We start from the raw sequence: 22,426 nt of genomic DNA, 5'->3' as shown, positions 1-22,426 counted from the left end.
TGTACATACAACCTTGTTTCCAGATGACAGTCACAAAAACCTCAGACAGCTCTGGTGGTGTTGGGTACTGCAGGCAAGAGACATCAGGAATGGATTCTCATTTCTCTGTCATTCAGAGCCTGCCAAAAGCAAGACTCTAGGTTACACGAAAACTGAACAAGCATAAGGAGAACACAACCCTTATTTTCTATCTGGCACTTCTCTAGTGAGTGTCAAAGAGGCCCAGTACAAAAGAATGCCACATGTGCTGTGGAATATGGTCTCTCCACATTGATCCACTTCAGGGCATGCCATGTGATGGCTGTGAAGTCTCTCAACATATGCAACTCCTCACAACTGTGCAAAGACTGGATCCTCTCTAAAAGAGCCAACATGGTTCTTGAGTCATTCAATTGCTATCCAGTCTTTGGGGTTAATTCTGCAATGGAAGATGGGGGTGTTGGGAGCTCCCATGTAATCCCTTGTGCTGTCAAGCAAAGGCTTCTGGGTCAAAACAAGATTAGAAATGGCATTGCTACGTGTTAATTTTTTAATTATTATGTAATCTTACCTGAGAAGTCCCTACAGCTCTCCCTTTTGCTGACAATGGGCCTGTTCAGTAACCCAGTTTACTGAAATAGTCAAATTGAAAAGTCAGATTCTGGCAAAGGGTTATTTTAAACATACTCTTCAACATAGATTTATAATATTTTTATTGTCAGGAGTGTTTTAATTTTCATGAACGTACATTTTGATGGATTTTAATGAGGAAACTAAGGGATGAGCAGAAACATTTTAATTATTACAGCCACCGTCATACTGGACGAAATGAAGAAAACGAGACTATGAAGCTTTCAAGACATAAACCAGTCACTAAGTGTCAGAACTTACTTGCCTTGATTGTCTACACACTGTAGGTTTTAGTCTTTCCTCTGTAGCCTCTGATGCAGGTGCCAGAGACAGGGCAATAGAACAAAAGCAGCACTGGTGTAACATGATAGATTTCATACCGGTGGGGAACTGAGGACTGAAGTGAGTGACTCGGGTTCAGTAAGTGCCTAGACACAGTATTTTGGATATGCAGCACAAGTCAAAAGTTTGTAAAATACCAAGTATCCCCAAATCAAGAAAGATAATAGATGACAATTATTCAGTTTAGACTGTCTTAAGTCTCAGATCCATGTTTACACTCACCAAAGAGCATACTCTGTTGTTTCAGTACTAAGAACTCAGAATTTGCTTGTCCCAGTTCTATCACCTAACACTCCTGAGCTATTCAAAATACCATACATTTGTAAGCCACTGCTTTGGGGTTGTTCCTGTATGAGGCAATGCCCCCTCTTCTCATGCTTGCTCACTGTATCTTCATGTACCTTCCCCTGCAGAATGAGCTGCTTTCTATATTCCAGATAGTCATTCTGAAACAGCAAAGAAATTCTGCACTGTCAGATAAACACCACAAGCCACAGTTTGCCCTTGGCTGTAACATGTGTCTTCAACAAGCAATTACTTAAATATTAAGCTATATTACTTGACCTCAAAACAGTCCAGCTCCTTATTGATTTCCATAATGAAACTGAAACATTTTCTTACCTGAAAACAAAATAAAAGATACATTAGCACTTTGCTGTTGGCTGTATTCTCTCGTACAAGGGTCTCTTTAGCTTAAAAAAAAAAATGGCTTGGACTTAATTTTGTGTTTTCCTACACTTTAAAAACCCAATTTTTTTAAATCTAAAAAAAAAAAAAAGAAAAGCTTTCATTCTTTCCTTTGCAGATCTCCTTTGAGCAGGCCCTTTTAAATGTTTCAGAATAAAATGTTGCAATGTCTTATATGCAGAACATCTTGTCGGGTTCCTGACCTGCTCTATCATGTTATACTCATTATACAGAAACAGCTTCTTTTAAACAGCAAGATAAAGACATGTAGTAAAGGCTAGTTTTGCACAGCAGCAACTAACAATCTCTGGTACTAGCACAGGGAGACAAGCAAAAGGTTTTAACTTTGGATCTGCATTTTGTCCTTAAGTATCAAATTGAAATAAAAAAGAGGAACTGAAATGAGCAAATAAAAGTGCAAAGAGAAGTATTACCTATGTAAGGATGCATCTTTCAGTAAAAGTGCTCAATATAAGTGAAAACTAATAAAAATATTACAAGTTAAAGCATGGATTCAATCTTCTGTATTGAATTTGCTGTTACACATCTCTCCAGTGTTCAATAAGACTCATGCCAAAATTATGTGATCTGCTTACATCTGGAAATCATCCACTTACATTTTTTGTTACCCGACATTCACACTTGCAAAAACTAGGCTTGATACAAAAAGGGGGAAGGATTATCTCTTTTCAGCTTGCTTATTTCATGCATCTGTGGTTTGGTTTCTGTTTCTCCCAGAGAAGCAAAACCATTTCTCCAATCTCCATTACTGATTCCTTCACATGCAACATGAAAAAAAACACAACAAACTACACTGAGGATGAAGTTACAAAAACCAAGGCATTTAACATTTCAAAAAGGAACATTCAGTTGAGGGAGATATGCACCTGGTGAAAGGTAGCAGGAAATGTACCCATTAGGAAAATCATTCCAGCTGGGAAAAGCAAGGAAGAAATCAGGTGTCTTTTCCCCCCACCTGTCTTCTCACTCTGCAGATGGCAGGCCCTCTCCTGTAAGCAGCAATCCAAGAGACAAGAAAGACACCAAAGGAGTCCCTGACACATTCCTTGATTTGAAATAAATAAATAAACACTAATAAAAAAGCCTCAAAGAACTCCCACTGCAGCCACTTCTAATTGGCCCTGCAGAAAGATGCTAGAGCCCTTGAGTATTTAAAGGCAAGAAAAGCATATGAAAGATAGATGCTACGAAGAATGGAGCTAAGAGAAGAGAGCACCACATTTGGAATCACCATCAGTGTTTTGACAGAGACGCAGCTGAAACAGGGGAGAAAAAGTCTTTTCCAATAAGAGGCATCTGAACCAAGAATCACTACTCTGTGCCTCTCGACTTGCAGTCTCAGGCTCCTGCCTAAGAGCACAGAGTCAGCATCCAAGTTAATAAAGCAGCTCATCAGAAATCTGTTTGCCAGACACTGATGAGTAACCAATAGAGCTTTAAAAAGGAATCAAGAAGGAAAACAGAAATCAGCAGCTAATTAATTGTGTTTCTTTCTACACTATTGAGCCCTGAGCATTTTTCAAACTCAGTCATCTGGAAATAAGAAAAAAGGGAGAATGTACAAACATCTATTTTATTCCTTCTCTCTTTGTAAATACATTTGAAATTAATTGCTCCATTAAGGAGTTGGGGGGGGGGGGAAGAGAAGGAGCCCAAGGCTCACAAACCAGCAAGCATTTCACAACCTGACACCACAGCATTTCCCACTGAGGGTTGCACGACCCTGTTCAGTAAGGCACAGGAAGTAGAGAAGTGACACCAAACAAAAAGTTAATGCAGTAGAAGGCTTTGCAAGCTATTAATTCATTCTTCATTTTTTAGTTTCTCTTCCACATAGCTGCTCCTTAAGTTTAGAACCAATCTGCCTGATGACCACGTTCAGCCAGTTTAAATTTAGCACATCTGTAAGTACAGAAACAACAGAAAAAAATCTGATAAACTACCACAAAGAGAAAAACCACGTAATTTAACAGAATTATCTCTGAAACCAAACATAAATCTCTTCAATGAATGGTATTTTCTTGATAGTTTTTCAATTTCTTTTGTACCAACAGACAGCGGTGCATTTACATGCTACAATTCAGAGGCTCACTGAAAAAAGCTACTAAAATTCCAGCTGGTAACAGCATTTTTCTGAAAGACAATCAAATTCCATGTTGCAGTATCAATTTCTGGTGGCAGCACCAATGCAGTTGTTTCATGAGAAATTAAAACTTCAGACACGGGCCATTTTTTCAATCATTTATTTCAGTAGGAAAGATTTTTTTTTTGAAACCTGTACTTCATTTCAACTAGCTTATGCAAACACACAATTTTCACACGCACACACAGAATAAAGTATTAAAAAAAGTTGAAGAAAAAGGCTAGAGGACAGCCAAACTGCACATCACTCAACGAGATCATCGTGCAATCCCTCTATCCCTAGAACGTCTCACGCCAGCAGGGAACATAAAACATGGCTTGTGTTTACTGCATGACAACCTCCATCCCCCTTCCAGTGGTGGTTGGTCCTTACAGGATTATTACAAAACAGATATATATATGATTTCCTGCTGCTTTTGACATTGCAGTACAGTAGTATTTGAATTGATCTGCTCCTGTACACAAGGAGCTAGAAGTGCCTGTAAACAAAGCACCCTAGAATCCTTTATTTCAACATTTAAATTATTTCTGATGCTTTTCAGTTTCATCTGTGAGCAGCTTTGGAATGGTAAGAAATACCTTCAGGAAACTCATGTGAAGGCCAGCACCTATCCAAATAATGAGAAATACTATGCTAATCAAACAGCCAGAGCTTGCATTGAATTAGATTTCACACACCTTTCTTCTTAGCAACTTCAAGAAAACTTGTCAGGTCTGTTCTGCACAGGCAGGACTAAAATAAGTAACTTATCTTCTCTCCTTTTACCCAACCCTTCTTTTGTCTTTGAATATTCTTAGAAAGCATATGATTAATTTTCAAATTATCCTTCCCCTTTCCAAAATTTGAATTTACAAACACTTTAGTAAACCTGCTATGTTTTCATAGGATGTATTCCAGGAAAACAAGTATTTAATTGCTTAAAACCAACACATTCTTTCCTCCAACTCCCCTTCCAAAGCTTATAAAGTCTTCCTACTAAAACAATCTCTCGCAGTTGTTTCAGTGAAGGACAGTACTCTCTACATATTGTTGGCACTAGAAATACAATATATAAAACTGATCTTATGTGATATTAAGAAAGAGTGAATTTATCCAAGCCTTCTCTTCCTCCAGTTTTTTTTTTTTCCTGTAGTATTTATTTTCTATTAGCAAAAGCTTGTAAAAAATAAATCTCATAAGAATGCTCTTGAATGTTTAAATCAAAACAGGAGAGAGAAAAGCAGGCTCCTTTCTAATAATGTGAGCTCTTAAGTTGATCTGGTCTAGACCATGACTTGAACTACCCTTTTAAAATTCCCCACACACACACCTAAACCTATTTAGAGACATCTGAAATAAAATTAAATTCATTTCAAGGAAGTCTGAGCTACTTCTGACAAAAGTTGAACAAGCCCAAGCTACCAAATATCTCTGCATTTTTCCTAAAAAGAAGCTACTCAAATACACAAAAAACCCCATCATCCTAAAGCAACTCAAGCCACAACTATTTTACACTGACCAAAACAACTAACTTCTGCAGAAATGCAATTACTGTGAGGAATGTTGCCCCTTGGTTCACCAAGGACACAGTATGCAAAAGTCTGCCATTGTGGTACTCTCAGCACTGAAATAAAGGAATTGGTCTTCAAGGTAATAATAAGGCACTGACAAAAGTCCTCCTTAAATTCAAACACTCATCCCTCTTGCTGCATTACAAATTAGAATGACTGTTTTCAGGAAAGAATAAGCCCTACAAACAAATTTTATGTCCACTCTTATTGACTCTTTTCATGATCACTTTCCCAAGCCAAATCACCTTCTGCATGAACCACCTTTTAGGAACAAACACAGAAAATGGGCACTACTTAAAGAATAATAAAACTCCTAAAACTTGTCCTTGCAAAGAAAACAAGCAATCCACTGATGTGATTTAATATCAGCTCTGCTGTTTTGTTGCTTGCACACCCAGCCAAGAAAAAATATCAGAACTACTAATGCTGGTGAGTTAACACACCATAAAGAAAAGGAAAAGAAAGAAGAAAAATGCCACTGACAGAGCCAGAAGAAACAGCATCCCCTGGTTTATTGTATCTGAATTTGGACAAGATTTGCTACAGTTAACCAAAACCACAAGATCAATTTGCCTTTTATCAGAACGGGCCACACCTCCTCGAGTGCCTTAGCAGCACAAAAAACTGCAACTGCTCCTGCTGGATGGGGAAGCATTTCCTTTTAACATTTGTTATGTCTGATAAAATAGAGGAGGACTAGTGTGGAAAAGGTGTACATGCTAATAGAGGAGGCTGCTTTTGCAAGATTAGATGAATTTAGAAGAATTAGATGAATGTTCTAGGGAGGAACAGATAACTGAGAAAACCCTGTTGTGGTTTTTTAATGCTTTCTTTTGTTCCCAGTAAGTTTTCAAATACCCATGCTTCTATAAACGCTTTTCTTGGTAAAAGCTCAAGTGCTCTGCAGTTGTGTTTCGAGGAGGAAAGTTAATTAGAGGATTTCCCAAAAGAGACACTGACTCCTCAAGCAGGAGGCTGGAACATCTGCGTGACTGTGGGGCTGCTTAATATGCCAGCTGCAGAGTTGAGAAATGAAGTCTGCTATGACAGTATTTTCCTTTTCAGATCTTTCTTAAGCAGGATATAACTTTCACAGTAATTTTACAGAGCTAACAGTAACAAAATTTTAAATCTGCGTCCTAAAGCTCATTCTTTAAGTATTTATGTGCATTCATTTACTATTTGTAGTTTTACTGCCCATAACTGGCACCTAAACACTTAATGAATTATAATAGCCCAAGTAATGTTCCTCTGGCATGAAATGCCTGCAAAATGAAAAACATGTTTACACAAATTACCAAAATTTTTCACAAATAACTCTTATTTGCTTTCTAAGAACACTGGAATGGGAGTCAGGTTTGAAAAACCTGGCCAGAAAGCATGTATTAAGCAGGAAAGATAGATGTCAGCAGGGAGTATTCAACCACCAGTGCAATGTTATGTATTTCTAAAGCACTGCACCGATTTCACAAACCAGACATTTCCCTGTTCAGTGTTTCCCAATACTGCTAGTTTAGCTAACAAAGTGGGTAAGAGTGAGCAGGTGATTAACATTTCCAGGTGGAGGCTTGCTACTAAGATCTCCTTCGAATACCTTTTGCTTTTATGCCTCCTTATATGCTTTATTGATAGGTAAGTGGCTTCTTTAGTTTGAAAAATCAAAACAAAGAGAGTGACAAATATTAGCTCGAGTATTTCAGCAGTTCTTAACAAAAAATTAGAGCAATACATTAAAAATAAAAATCAAAGAGGAATTGCCAACTACCTGAAGAAGTCTGGATGACAGTCTTACCTGAACACCAAGAGCTCATTGCTGTCCTGGTTTTCTCAGTGCTCGTTTAAGCTATTTAATTTTTTAAACCCCTTTTTTACAAAAAGAGCATTACTAAGTTATTTACAGTGTATTCGACTTGCCTGAGTCTTTCCAAGGCTTAGCTGAGGCAGCTTTCCTTCAAGGAACAAAACCATCACATCTTTCTGAGCACCGTTTATCTCAAAATAAGTAACATTTAAGTATTCCTGAATTTCCCTGTAAGGACTGTGTGGCTCAATGGGAGATAAACAATAGAAAAGTACTGAACTACTCATCATAACAAGTGCCAATAATGCTTTCCATGTTATCATTAGTCACTCCAGTTATCATGGCTGCACTTTTTCAGAAACTCCTCCCACAATATTCAATCTCTTCCAGCATATCTGAGGGTAGAAAAACAAGGAAAAGCAGGAGGCTTGAGAACAATGGAAGTTGGTACCAGCAGCAATTCACTAAATGATGATTTGTGAACTGTTTTCCCCACCATCTTCCTACCATAAAAACCTAACTCAAAACAGCTGGAGAAATTAAAAAAAATAAATCATAAAATGACACCTTCTGACCTGGCTCTGTCTTTAGCAAAGCTGTGTGATGTCAGGCTGTGGCTCCCAACTGCATGTTTTCTTTCACTAACAGAAGAACAGACAGTTATGCTGCAATGAACCAATAATAGCTTATTTAAAAATTCAAAATCCACAGGCTAGTAATATTCACAATGCTTTAAAAAGTACACACGTCGTTAAAAGACAGTTGTTGAGAATCAACACACGTTAAGTCATTTTTTTTTAAATGAAAAAAAAACCAAAACAAACAAGTTGTGCAAAGTCTACTACAGTAACACTGCTGGCTATGAAGATGTCTTTACTACACACCCAACGTGAGCAAACTCGAGAGACGGGTGAATTGCAGAGGGATTCAGCACAAGGAACCCCTTCCAAAAATACATGACTTCAGGATCAGAACAGACTATTCATTCCCCATCAAAGCAACATGAAATTACAAGGGGGCACAAATTCCCACCATGTTTGTGGGGTAATTCTGACAGAAACATCCTTCTACTGTTTTCTTTCTACCAAGAGCCAATTCACAAGAACAATTCTTGGAAACATAAACCAGCCTATTAACCTTTACTCTGCATCACCAAGTGGTTGAGGTTTGTGTGTTTTGTTTTATTTACTGTGAGATTGGATTATCCTTCTTTTTTGCACACCACCTCCCCCTCCTCTCCCCCAGAAATCAAACATTAATCCTTTTGATTAAGAGATTAAATTGACCTTGGGGGAAAAAAAAGAAGAAGTTAATTTATAGGCTTCTACTCAGATGCAATAAACAAACTGTACATTTTCAAAATAATAAATAGTAGTAGAAACCTTTATTAGATAGTCAGAAAACTCTGCCACAGACTGGTAGATAGCTTGCTTGTTTTTGAAAAGGAGTATTCATGGTGGAATCTGCAAGTGTATTTATGGCCACTAAACCACACTGTCAATGGAACAATCACTATGTTGTTACAGACTTTGACGTTCTGATATTGGAGTAATATTTTGGACAATGTTTCCTTGCATTACAAGGATCATATTTTTTCAAGATTAAAGAAGACTAATCATCCAGGAAACTCTATCTAGGTGACATCAAGGAAACCCAAATAAAGCAAGAATCAAAAATTTTAAGCATAAAATACACATATAAAAGCATGGCTCGTTTTTACAACCATAATGTTTTTTCTATGAGTAATAACAGTGACCAAGAATTATTCCTGTCAAGGATGGAATTTTGATAGCCCCACACCTTTTCTCTCCTGAGGTTGTCCTACCTTCAGCTTACTTACTTATTTGCCTGAAGATCAAAAAAGCTTCTGTAGGTAAGGTCTGCTTTAGGCCATGTTATCAATACCACACAATGTCAACTATTTTGACCAAGAGAGATACTAAAATCAATTATTGCCAAATGAGAACACGAAAGCTTGAAATTGTGCCTCTTATCTTTTAAAAATTGAGATACTAAGTGATTCCATGAAACACCACACACTAACAGTGGTCCCTAACTGATAATTAACAGCCAGAGAAGTAAAAGATCTTGGTGAGCTACACCCAGGTGTTGGTTTTTCTGTCATTCAACCTTCATATGCCAGAGAGTGACAGATGTAGAAACAAATGGGGGAAAAAAACACTCAGTTCTGACCCAACAGTGCTTTCAGTTTTGTCTCTTCCACACACACACACACCCCCCCGACCACCCAAAACCCGTGAACTACGCTTTTCACCAGGAATTAGGCAACAAGGTACCAAAAATATGTTTTGGTGTGTAAGTGTTCAGCCTTTGTGCCACTCGTAGGGAACATTGGCTCCCATACAGTACTAAGATTTACAACCTTACTGCTATTTTGAACTTGCAGGTCTTACATTTCTTCTACTTGTAGATCTGAGAGAAATAACATTGCTCCAGGCTAAGCGTACCTGGGACAAGATCCCAGCAAGAACTCCTGGTATAGTCTAAACATCATCTCTAGAACATGAAGTACCTTTTTTACCCAGTCCGTACACAGCTTTTGATACGACTCTTAAATACCAGTTTACTTGTTCTCTTAAGAATGCCTAAAAAGGTGAGTTATTTTCAAAATTAGTATAAAGTTAAAAGAAACTCAAACTAGCTACAATCTATTTAACTCAAGCACAGCACCGCCAGAAGTTTCATACACACTATTTGGTGTTTCATGTTGTTTTTCCTCTCACTCTTTAAGGCAGTGGTTTCCACAGGTCAGTTCAGAGAATATAACAAAGCATGGTCCATGGCAATTCATGTTGCAACTCCATTTTTAATTTGGGGGACTGCTCCCCAAGCATTAGTGGTTTTGTTCAGGGCTCCAGAGTTCAGAGGTTGAGTTGACAGGCTCTGTTCTGGCACAGAATACAGCTGGCACATTTTTCATCAGGACCTCCTTCTCAATTATGAGATGGTTCAAATTGTTCTTTTTCTTTGTTGCGAATTAGCCTGTTATTCAAAGGTCATCAAGTTGGCAGGAACCTGAAAAGAAAAACATAAGTGATAGCAGATTGTAATTTGGGTAGTAGCCACTTACACTGCACTGTTTCACAGACTGGCCACCTTGTTCTGTCTTAAAAAAAGGGGAGGAGGAAAGCAACCATCATTCAGCAGTACAAATACACTTAGAGCTGCAGAAAACTGAGGGGAAAACCAAAACTGCTGCATTTTAAAATAATTTTATTATATGGCTGAAGAGCTTACTAATTTTGACGACATTCAAGATTTAAGTTGTCAGCAAAACAACCTTAACATGACAAAGCTCAGCACCAAGTTACACAAGCAGAACCTTCACACTCGTGTCCCAGCTAGAGGATTCCTGGCACACAGGTCAGTGACTGATGTAGGTCTTACAGTATTTTTAAGACTAAATTCAAAAAGTTAGCCACTTACTCTTGCCTGGGCTTTTCCCCACAGGAAACCTGAACACCTGCTGCAGACATCACTCCCTTTCACAAAGATTAAAACTAGTTTGCATTACATTTATATCCCCATTTTCTTCCCATCAGGGTTTTTTTTTTAAAGCAACATCTCTTGTTATCTCAGGCTATTAAAGAGCCACCATACTCCTCATGACTGTCAATAAATACATAGTTTGGTGAGATTTGAAACAAGCATTTCTTGCTTCACATTTACCTTTAGATGCAAAAGTAATCAACTGGGCTAAAATTCCACCATTAAAAATAATATCTATTAAAATATTTCCCAATGTTATTCAGCTGGATAGGTGTCTATGCTTTATCATAAACACTTTTAAATACCCAATCTTTCTTAGTCACACAAGCAAACAAGATCTCCTATTTTAAACAGTACCATAAGGCATCTCTCCAGGGGAAGAACTGCTCAGGAATCAAACCATAATCAAGAGAAACATTTTAATGGGATTTGTTTTTGTTTTTCCTCATTAGGTAAACCAACTTCTGCAAGCCAATGTTTGGGTGAGGCCCTGCTTCTTCTATGGGAGCAACTCTGCTGCAAGAACCCGTATAGTACAGCTACACAATATGCCAAAATACACGCAGGGATTTCAGCCTTTTAGGGGTAGTGTTTTTTTCACTAATCCTCCCCACCTTTCTTCTTTTAAAATCTTCCATGCTTATCTTTACTTTGCTGTGATATTTTCCACAGGAGACCCCACCAAGATCCTTAAGCCCTCTGCTTTTGCACAAGGCAGGGGCTGAATGCTTTAAACAAGTTTGCATTAAGGAGTATCATTAACCCTTCCTGAAGAAAAGCTGTCCTCAGAGGGCAGTTCTAGCTTCTCTGGAAATCACTTTCTTGCAAACTCTCTGCCACTGTTTGCTACTGCTCCCACATTCTCCAGTCAGGAACATGATTCCATCTCCTCTGCACCATCTCAAACGCTTTCACGAGAGCTTCTGCAATCCTCCTTCCCTCCTTCTCTCAGAAGCAGAACTGAACAAGAAAGCACAAAAGGATCAGGAAAGGTCCTTTTGCTTCCCCTTCAAATTCAGTAGGACTTTTGCTCTATGAACTCCATAAATAAATGTGCAAAGGAAAAGGAAGATTTCAGGAATGGTAACTTAAAGGATTTTGCTGATGAAAAAGGTCAGAATTTATATGGGAACTGAGTTTCATAGGAGTCAGAGCAGTCTTATCTTCCTTTTTGGTTCATGGAAAGTTCTACTTTTGCTTAAAGTCTGCCACTGTGCCCAGGACTAAATTATTTTTGAATACGTTATTAGAAATACATACAAAAACCAGAAAACATCCATGCCCAAGTGTTATCTGGAACTGATGTTGAATGCTATGGTTAACAGCTTTTTACATAACTAAAATAGACTTTTTAAATATGGGCAATGACAAAAATACAGCCCCTCAGGCAGATGTATTGGAGCTATTCCTTCCATTTATCCAATTGCTTTACATGAGCTTCAAGACGGCCTCAAATCTTTGGTCATTATTTACAGAAGCTCTGAGGATTTGTTTGCCAACAGACACCCACAACAGCCAAGGGAAATCAGTGAGCATGTGAAACACACATACAGACTGCTCAGAGTAGATTGTCCCTCATACAAAGCAATCAGCTACAGCTCAGTCAATTTGAAGATCAGTTTTGAGCTCTTACCAGCTAATATTCCTTTTCAACATCTTGCTCTCACCTGTTGTCTGTTGCTTTGGCAGGCAGCACTCAGGTGTTTAAACCAGAGCATTGCATTCATCCTGTTTCCAGCTTGAAATTTATATGAGTTTCCTAAGTAACAAAGAAAAAAATGATAAAGAAATACAAACAATCATAGAATCATAAAATGGTTTGGGTTGGAAGGGACCTTTGAGATCATCTAGTTCCAATGCCCCTGCCTACCCCACCAGGTTGCTCCAAGCCCTACCCAATCTGGCCTTCAACACTTCCAAGGATGGGGCATCCACAACCTCCCTGGGCAACCTGTTCCAGTGTTTAACCACCCTCACAATAACAAATTTCTTCCCAATGTCTAGCCTGAATCTCCCCTCTTCCAGTTTAAAACAATTAATGTCCTATCCCTCCATGTCCTTGTGAAAAGTCCCACCCCAGCTTTCCTGTAGCCCCTTCAGGTATGGGAAGGCCACTATAAGGTCTCCTCGGAGCCTTCTTTTCTCAAAGCTGAACAACCCCAATACTGTATATTTAAATCCTACCCATACTCAAATAACTCTATATTAAAGCATTATGAAAAGATTTAATAGCAGAAGGTTCATATAACTTTACACTTTGTCTGGCATAGGTGCAACTTAATTGTTTGACCTAGGGCAAGAGAAGTTTCAGCTTGCCTGTATCCTTTCCAACACTCTAGATTTCAGCTAACACCACTGTCAACTAGGAAAGAACAAAACATTTCTCAGAACCATACAACAAAAATGGTTTTGCTTGTTGCCATTATTGTAATTTGTTTATAATAGATTTTTAAATGAAGTGCAAAATAGCACTGAAACGCACTCGAGAAAGCAACATTTGAAAGCTGTTCCTGAACATACTGATCCATTTCAGACTAGCATTTTCAGTGCTGGAGTTATAAAGTGCTTCCTGGGGTTCAGAAAGGCCAAGGATTGCAAAAACATTTCAGGTTGCTGTTGCTGAGTTTAAGCTGACAAGCATTCATAATTTACCCTGCATGTCAGTGATGCCAGAATAGAGGCTTGGAAATAAAACGCAGTAAGATTTGAAGTAGACAAAGCCATAAAGAATGTTAAGCTCCTTTATCAGAATGTCTAATGATGCTTCCAACATAGTCTGAAGTGCTATGGAAAAGGAACAACTTCTTCATAGTTTAAACCAAAACCAGGGCTAAGGGCAGTCAAGGCTCCTCTGCAATACAGTAAAGATCTCTTAGCTTTGCTTTGTATGGTTTTGGTTTGGCTTTTTGTTTGTTTGCTTGTTTCTTCCTGGTACTAGCACTACATTTGAAGAGATGTTTGGTATGGGGATGGAGTAGTTACAGTTTGGAGAGTTCTTAGAAATTCATGCAGACTAAGGCTTCTCCACAGACAATTTTTGCATTCTAAAGGCAAACATGTCATACTGGAGAGCAGCTAAATAAGCGAAAGGTAACATCCTTCCAATTTAATGCAGCTGCTTCTGAATAACTCAGCAAAGCATATGTTTGTTCTGGGAATCACTGTACTCTTAGTGCTAAGCACTGCTTACCCTTCTCCGAATCAGTCAATAAGAAGAGATCTGGATGCTCAGGGTCATCTGCCATCATCACCATCCAGCCCACCACTGACACATTCTTACTCGGCGTGGATTTGAACTGAAAGCACAAGCAGATATATAAACTAAAGGAAAACAAAGAGCTTCAGCCAGACTGACTGCACAGAACTAGTATTCAAAAGGGCAGCTGTTCTCAGTGGCAATGCTAAAGACAGACAATAACTTCAAAGGAAGCATAGCACATCATAAAATTAAGAAAGTTTATTAATTTTATATGGAAGTAGTGTCACAAAGACATTTCAAACAAATTAAAAGGAATAGCACTCTCACTCATCATGTCTCAACTGACTTCTGCACTGTATGAATACAGCAGCATTCCTCAAGGCACTATTGCACATATGTATACTGTAGATCAAAAAAAAAGTGCATTAACCAATGCAAAGCTAATCCCTCCACTGTTAACAGGCAGAAGAATTAAACTTGTCTACGTCACAATTATTCAAAGCTAACATGCATTATTATAATAGCTTCTAATTACACATAACTTGAGGCCTGTGGATAAGGTAGCATAACAGTGTAATTAAATGTTATGATCTGATGAATGAAATGGATCAAAGGTGTAGATTCAATAAGCAAATGTGCAGAACACAGTGTGCTCATTTATCAACAAGATGTTCAAAATTATGGGGTTTTCCTGTTCAAGGTGTTAGTCACACAATGACATGTAACTTAGGCCTCTTCTAAGCACAATACACCTATCTCTGGTACACTAGCCCTTCCTCACCTGACAGTTTCTTGGTCCTATGATTCTTTTTCTTCACTGTTGAGCATTATTTTCTACTTCTCAGGCTTCTACTCTCAGTTCCAGGCTACTTTTGCCCATCAAATCCCACTCCTTTCCAAACCATAAGCTTCCTTCTCCCTTGTGTCCTTGCTTATCTCTTGGTAGACCCTCACAATTCACCTTTCATTACTTGGTCATGCAGTCCAGTTCACTCCCCAACACTGAATTAATTAACTTTCTCTCAAGTTTTTAATTGCCAGATCTTCTCTTCCCACATTTATGGGTCTAACACACTTTGGTCATCAATCCTAGCAGTCTCACCCTCTTTACCTCACTTCTCTGCCCAGAAAGTCCAACTCTGCTATATGCTGGTCCTTATCAGATGTGTCTTCTTCCTGCCTTGCAAAATCTCTAACCACTTTGTTAGCACAGTAATTTTGACCTAATGACATTATTAGCAATGATAAAGCTAAAATAGTCTTGGGAACATTTCATGTCAAATTTATTTGCAGTTCTAGAATACTCTTATTCTTCATACTAATGCAGCACAGTAAATCTACAAGGTTAGGCATCAAATGTCTTTTGTCTCAATTTAAAAACACTGCATTACCATTACAAATCCAGAGCTCTGGTTCAGCAACAGGAAGCACTACAGCTAATAGATTTAATGGTATCACAAGCAAAGTAAGAGCTTTTAAGAATATTCTCTAGATGGAAATACAATTACTTTATAAATAAAACTACAGTGCAAGTCTAATGTCAGTTATTCTAATCTATGCCACAGATTAACTGCTAAACCTGAATGTCCAAGTAGATTTCTCATCTATGCCACAGATCAACTGCAGAACTTGCATGTCTGTCTGTCTGGGGCTTGTGCAACAGACTACACTTAAAATAGATTAGAACTTTAAATGAACAAATGTTAGACCAGTATTTGAAATAAAAAGTATTTTAACTAAGTTAAGAGTCCAGCCTCTCTGTATCTTACAGACTTCTGACTGCATTATCTGTGTACTGCCCTCTTTATGTCACCATAGTTACATTTGCAGGAACCATTCCATCCTGAGTTCCTACCAGTCATGTTCAGCTAACGTTTGTGTCACATTAGTGGAAATATAAAAGCTGGGAAACTTTGAAGGGATGCTTGCACAGATAGCTTAAGTGATGATGACTGCTCTCAGGAAAGACCTGCCTGCCAAATTTCAAAATGGATACCCTTTTCATGATATTACTATGGATAAAACGGTGGGAAAAGATAATTCCTCATAAAATCCACAGAACCACATATACTGAAGTAACTACTGCCTTTGGGAAGTGGGCAGATCTGGTAGAACCTCATAAGAGGAAATAAATTTTAAAATTCTGTCAGACAACGTTTCATTATAGTGAGGGTGGGACAATGTAACTTCTTTCCAAATAGAAACTAAAATTTCTTTGAAGATTCCAGTCAGTAGTGAAAAATGTTAAGGAATTCTATCTGAAAGAAGGAATAAAGACAGGACAAGGGATTAAAATAAGAATACAGCTGATGAGTTCTAAAAAACAAACCCAAAAACTTATATATTCAGGACTTGCTATGGACTCATGGAAGAAATTGTCTTGATAAATAAGATGACATAACTCACACTTAAAAGGGACTTCCAAGTAGCCCTACAAAGCATTTTCAGAGAGGTGGAAATTTAGGTCACCAAGTGGTTTTTATCCATTACAGAATGAAAATGTATCTCTTGAACTGCACTCATTTCTAGGGTTTCATGAAGCAGCACATTTGCACTTCCCTATACTATGTTATAAATAACAGACAGTAGGTACATAATGCATGAAATCATCATGCAATCACAACTGCTAGAGCTCCCTTGTTTTCTTTTCATTTTATTCAAAACAATTAGTTAACCATGGCACTTCTCAAAACTGTAAAAAACTCCACACAAGGAAAGTGTTTCCTGCCAGCATCAATCCATCATCACTTGAAACACGTCAGTTTTCCAGCCCTGTGCACGGCTGGATTTGTATTCCATGTTTACATAGTCCCCCAGGGCAGTTCATTCTCCACTGATGCACAGAGCCTTGCTAACAGCAAGTCTGCTTTGTTAACATGAAGGGAATGAAAGCTTTATTGTAATTTAATGTTCCTGGTTCCTCTTGGCTTTTATTTTTATACAGGCCACTGGAATGACACTCTTATTATACACATAGAAAGCTACACAGCTCCAGCACTAGGCTTCACATGATTTTTTGTTGTTGTGAGCTCAAAGGCATTTTTACTTAAGTCTTTTAATCAAAACCTCCTAATTAATCTGTGAACAGACTCTTCCCTCCAACCTTCTGGCACATACACATCTCCTCCTCCGTATCTCCTGTTGAGATTTTAAAGCTTTCTAATAAGCAAATCATTTTCTCAGTGGCTGAACATACCTCCAAGAATGACAGGATTCTTTATCACCATATTTCAAAGAAAGCGCCTGAGCAACAACTACTACATTTTCTGGAGTACCAACAAATGGCTTTAATTCAGAATATAACATGCAATGGAAGGCTTGGAATGAAGAAGGGTTCATACTCCAGCATGAAGCCTCGAAAAGTCTCTGTTGCTCTTCCAAGTACCTACAAACATGGAAAAATCTCTCTTGCATGCTATGTTGTTACAGAATTGGCAAGATTCTTCCAGACAATCACTATAAACAGTTTTTTATGGGTTTAATTCACACTTCTCAGGGTGAATCCTTTCGTTAAGACTATATTTAAGTTGGCTATTGTCCTTTTAAGTTACTGTTGTCCTTTTCTAAAGGTCCCCAAGTGCTATAGTTTTTATCACAGAAGATTGTTTGTAGGTACCATTTCAAATAAAATGTTACACATTCCTCTCAGATTCTCCTGTGCTGCATCTCTGGCCTCTGAAGTTCACATGCTCATTATAGACCATTTTCTACTACTAAAGCAATAACTGAAACCTGTTCACTATTTAAAATACAAAGCTCATTACATTTATAATCTGTCTTAGTAGATGCAGCACAAGAAATTAAGTCCCATCCAGGTATCCTTTTCCTTTGGACTGGGTTCACATCTAGAATACACACTAAATTGGAGGCACTCTTTTTTTTCCTAACATGCATGAGAAGAAGAGTAGGCTTTCCCATGTTTAAAATGAGGGAATTTCTTGCCCTTTTTGCTGAATTTCACTGGGATTTTTATGAGGTAATTTTCCAAAGAGGTTGGCTATTATAAGCCTGGAAGAGCTTTTGAGTATCAGAGCATTCCAAGTCCTCAGTCTCAGCTGCCTGAAGCAACAGCAGCAGCAGAATGGTCAAATGCCTGTAGTCAAGACACATTTACCATGAGAGTTCTAGCCAGGAAACTTTAAATAGCAGACTAACTTTTTCATTGCCAGTGTTCCTTTCCATGACACAGAGGCCTTGAGAAAGGAAGCTGAAAAGACAGATGTTTACATGGTTCCAGAAGATGCCTGGACTAGTTTACTTAGGTAAATCTCAAGTGTATCTGTCTTTGAAAAAGAAACCTGTTTTTATCAATTTAAGCTGGACAGTAACAAAACATAGATCTAGCCTCAGATGTCTTTAATTTGCAGAATGGGCCTCTTGGGAACATCACTGGCCAGTATTTGTGCAGTGAACATATACTCATGCACTACCTATCTACAGCTGGTTGACCATCTACCGTTTATTCTCTCTTGATTAACTTGGTTTCAAAAAATGCAACCCAACGTGAGCTGAAGCATGACACTTGTTTGACAAGTCATCTCCACAGACTCCAGAACAAAAGCTGAGGCTTTGTACAATAACCTTGTCATGAAATGGATGGAAATCTAAGCCATCAATAGCTAGGCTAGAAGTACAACACGGGTAGACTAGCTGAGGAAAGTTACTGACCACCTATTATTAGGCTGTTTTATGAACTGCAGCCTCTCTCCCAACCTCAAGCTCCCACAGCAGTTACCAGGTTATCTTCCACCTTAATTTCAGCACAAAAATTATACTGTGTTATCATAACCTTTGGAACAGAAGTATGTGTGCATTCACTGTGAACTACTACTGTAAATATAAGATGATCCAAACCGTAGCTAATAGGTATTACTTTATGTCAACCATGACTGCACCTGGAAAACCAAATCAGAGACCTGAGCTTCACAACATGCTTTGCATGCACAAACAGAACAAAATATGTTCACTGCCCTGAACAGCTAAAACACATCAGCTACATACAGACAAATCCAAGGTTGTGCTGGATAGTTCAGTCCAATTCCATGGAGACAGCTGTTAAAATAAATCTGCCCTAGCAGTCATTGCTTTTTACTATCACTCCTCCATCTCCCTTTCCTGGGAATTGTGTTGCTCAAGCTCTGCTCAGTATTTGCAAGCCTTGGTGCTGGCAGGCTTCTGATGGGTACTCCTGCCAGCATTATGGACTTGAAGACCTCCTAGCCTTTATCTGCAAACTACCTTACTGGTTTGCTGGCACATCCTTGGGCAAATAACCACAAGAACATAAGGAACAAGACACATTTTAGCTTCTTAAGCACTTTTCTCTGTTCACTAGTAGTTTAGTTGTTGTAGGTATCACAACACATCAGTTACTTGGGGAACATTAAAAGTCAGTTCAACAGATTCAGAACATTCTTTTTGAAAGAGCATTCTAAATGGATATGACTGGATTTCAAGACAAAAGTAAAGGCTTTTGCAATAAGAGACTCATGGGGATCTGATGCCAGACTTGAACATTTACATTTGTTACCTTTTTACTTCATTTACTTTTCCTAAAGAAAGGACAAGAACCTTTAAATGTTTGAAACTGTTATTCAGAAGGAAATGTATAAACAAACAAATGACATAAAAATTCAAAATACATAACTGCTAAAGAATAACATTGCCAGCTCTGCAATTCTTCCAAGTTCTCTAAACTTGTATGTTATTTACATTATTTTTAAATATTTATACACAATACTGAAAAAAAGCTTCTGATTGAATAGGTACCAGTATGGTAAGTCTTTCATCATTCAGTACTTTGAGAGACAGTGGACAAGAAAGACTTAAAAATGCATAATCTATTCTTAAAACAAAACAAAATGCAATTTTGGCATAAAGCCTAAAGGCAGCACATCAGTAACAGGAAACCAAAGTCTGGCATAACAAAAAATTTCTTGTCCATTTCTCAAATGTTTCCAGAAAAAAAACAAGAAACAAACTGTGATGTGATGCCAGCCCGTGTTCTTTTGTGGGTCTTTCTCTTGCTTTAATACTTTATGGTTTTGGTCATAAGAGTTTACAAGTCAGTTCCTTCCAACTATCTTTACTTCTAATGAGACAGGCTCCTTCCATAAGGTTTTCACAGATACTAGAGACAAATGCATGCAAATACATACACTTCTCTAAAGACACCCAGGAGACAGGATGCTTGGCTAACAAACCTTTGGGCTGGGCTAGTGTTGCCTTAAGTGGCAAGACAAATTAAGCAGGATCAGTTTTGATTTCAGGTAAGCAATCAAAGCTATTAGGGGTGGGGCAGACAGGTGATGGCAAAGAAACGATGCAAATATTCCTACATGTAATTAGCTATTATTAAACTACTTGGAGTATTAGTATACTGTTTCCTAATGAACTACTTTCAGTAAAAGTGGACAATACTCAATTTTTTTTGTAGATTAAGACAATCTTACACACAAACTTTGCACACAGAAAATCCAAGTATCTAGGAATCTACTAATTAGGAATCTTAAGGTTCAAATCTCTACCCTCTGAATACAAAAGTTAGGGTAAGAAAAAAGCATTTTGTACCAAAAAGAAATAAGATAGTCCCCTTAGAAAGACTCTAAAAGCACATTTCAGTTTGTAGCATTACATAAGCTTTACACAACACAAATGTGTTTCAGTGACAGTTGTCATAAATTAAACTGAAACACTGGCCAAGGCAACTATAAGTAATGATTCTAAGTAGTGAATGAACTCAGAAAAAGTTCCAAGTATCTCAAATTTTACCCAATTTCTCAACAGAAACCCTGGCAGCATCACCTTCCATTATAATTAACCAGTGAAAATAGGAATTACTCACCTCATAACACCACTGGAAGCTCTACAGAAAATCCTTTTACTACTTCCCCACTTAAGCAAAGTATTTTTGGCTTTTCAAATAAAGCTGCAGTGAATAAAAGGAAAGCCAGCACCACGTGATATGCTAGCTCTCTGCTTCCCACATGAAGTGTCCTGTACTCCACTGTAGTTAACAGATTACAGGATTAAACAGAAAAAGGGTATTCTAATTTTACCACATACATGAAATCAATACGTTTAATGTGTTATGTAGCGATTCCTCAGCCTTTCCACGTCAGTGCTTGTTTGGATTTTAAGCAGCAACAAACCGCTGCAAGACTCAGAGATTATCAAAAGATAGGACTTCCACCTCAGAAAAGCAGACAGATTCCATGACCAGAGTTCCATCCTGTATAGACCAATAAATTCAAAGAGACCCATGGCATATGCAAAGCAGATGTTCTTGGTATAGTATAGAAATGTGCATGATATTTCCATTAGGGCACATCTATATGAGGTGACTGACTGGGAGATAGGATTGAGCTGACTAGAAATCATGCAAGTTCTAAACTACTCTGTGTTTACATCAGGAAATCACATTTTAATTTTGGCAGATGATACTGGAATACACTGCTTTTACATACATGTTTCCTCTCTGTAGCCTTCAGAGATTTTGCAGCATAGTAGAAGAGTTGGGTCCCACACAGTGCTACCCAGTATTTTGTCCAAGATGCTACCTAGAGAAAAAAAAAGTGCAAGAGCTAAATGAAATGTGATAAAAACTCTGTGCACCTCACTCAACACTTTCTGCAACCTTTACTGAGCACTTCATTGAGTTAGTGTCCAATTGTTCCTCTCACATTTTACACACTGCCACAAGGTATCCCCCACTGTGAAGAATATGTATTTTGATTTATAATTCATAATTCAAGGGTTATCTACTGAAAAATTGTTATGGTCCACCTGCTGTTCAGAAAGACAGAACATGCTCCTGTATCTTAAAGTTATCAATAATTCTAAGAAATTTCATGTAGCACTACACTTCTAATCTCTAGATTATGGGCATAGCTTTATAAAACTGAATAAATCCACCAAACAGAAGAATGCAAATGCTACCAGTGACCCTAAACCTAAATCACCAAGGATGAAGAGGAGAGATCTCAGACACTCAAATTAGTTGTAAAAGGCCATTTTATCATAACTGGGTAAAGCAAGCAGGTGAGAGTATGAACTAAGAATATCTTACTGTAGGTTTTTTGCCTTCTTTCAACAACGTCTTCCTCCTGAGGACACCTTGAATAGTAACTGCTCCTGGATACAAATGAACAGCCAAATCTTCAGATTCTAGAGAGCTGAAAGGAGCACGTGAAGACTTGAATGAACAAAAAAATATTCCAAAAGTAGTTTTCCAATCATTACCACAAACTACTGCAAACATCTGTAATTTAATTTAGAAATGTCAACTTTTTATTTAGTGGACTTCGTTGTGGAAAAAGACTTTGGCTGTTATAAGGAATTGCCAATGTGGAATTAACACTCACAAGCAAAAGTGATCAGAAAAATTAATTAGCCAAGCAGGTGATCCTTAATTTAAAAAATGAAAACTCAAGACAAGTGAAATACAGGAACAATTAATTTTAAGAAGCAAATGTTTGAACTACATTCCTACTGTTGGTGTGTGTGTTAAAACCTCTTTTTCAACCTTTGCAGAAAAGATTTTTTTTTGTTGTTAGAAATACTGG

General features: G+C 37.9%; 1 protein-coding gene across 5 annotated transcripts in view; it reads right to left on the bottom strand.

Moving 5' to 3' along the window:
• Window positions 1–8,506: 8,506 nt before the first annotated feature.
• RALGPS2 (Ral GEF with PH domain and SH3 binding motif 2) overlaps window positions 8,507–22,426 on the bottom strand; it is a 110,141-nt gene continuing 96,221 nt past the window's right edge. For 4 of the 5 annotated variants that reach the window (XM_051624775.1, XM_051624779.1, XM_051624777.1 and 1 more), the window contains 5 exons: window positions 21,931–22,036; window positions 21,329–21,421; window positions 13,854–13,959; window positions 12,331–12,422; window positions 8,507–10,189 (listed from right to left, as the gene is read on the bottom strand). In XM_051624775.1, coding sequence (XP_051480735.1) covers window positions 10,160–10,189; window positions 12,331–12,422; window positions 13,854–13,959; window positions 21,329–21,421; window positions 21,931–22,036 — 427 coding nt within the window. In that variant the 3' untranslated portion in view covers window positions 8,507–10,159. Of the gene's footprint in view, window positions 10,190–12,296; window positions 12,423–13,853; window positions 13,960–21,328; window positions 21,422–21,930; window positions 22,037–22,426 lie in introns of all 5 variants that reach the window. The other variant, XM_051624778.1, reaches the window with a different exon arrangement.

Source organism: Apus apus, chromosome 7 (genome assembly GCF_020740795.1).
Source record: "Apus apus isolate bApuApu2 chromosome 7, bApuApu2.pri.cur, whole genome shotgun sequence".
In the NCBI taxonomy this organism is placed as follows: domain Eukaryota; kingdom Metazoa; phylum Chordata; class Aves; order Apodiformes; family Apodidae; genus Apus; species Apus apus.
Note: the sequence above shows the minus strand (reverse complement) of the source record. Positions and strands in the feature narration are given on the sequence as shown.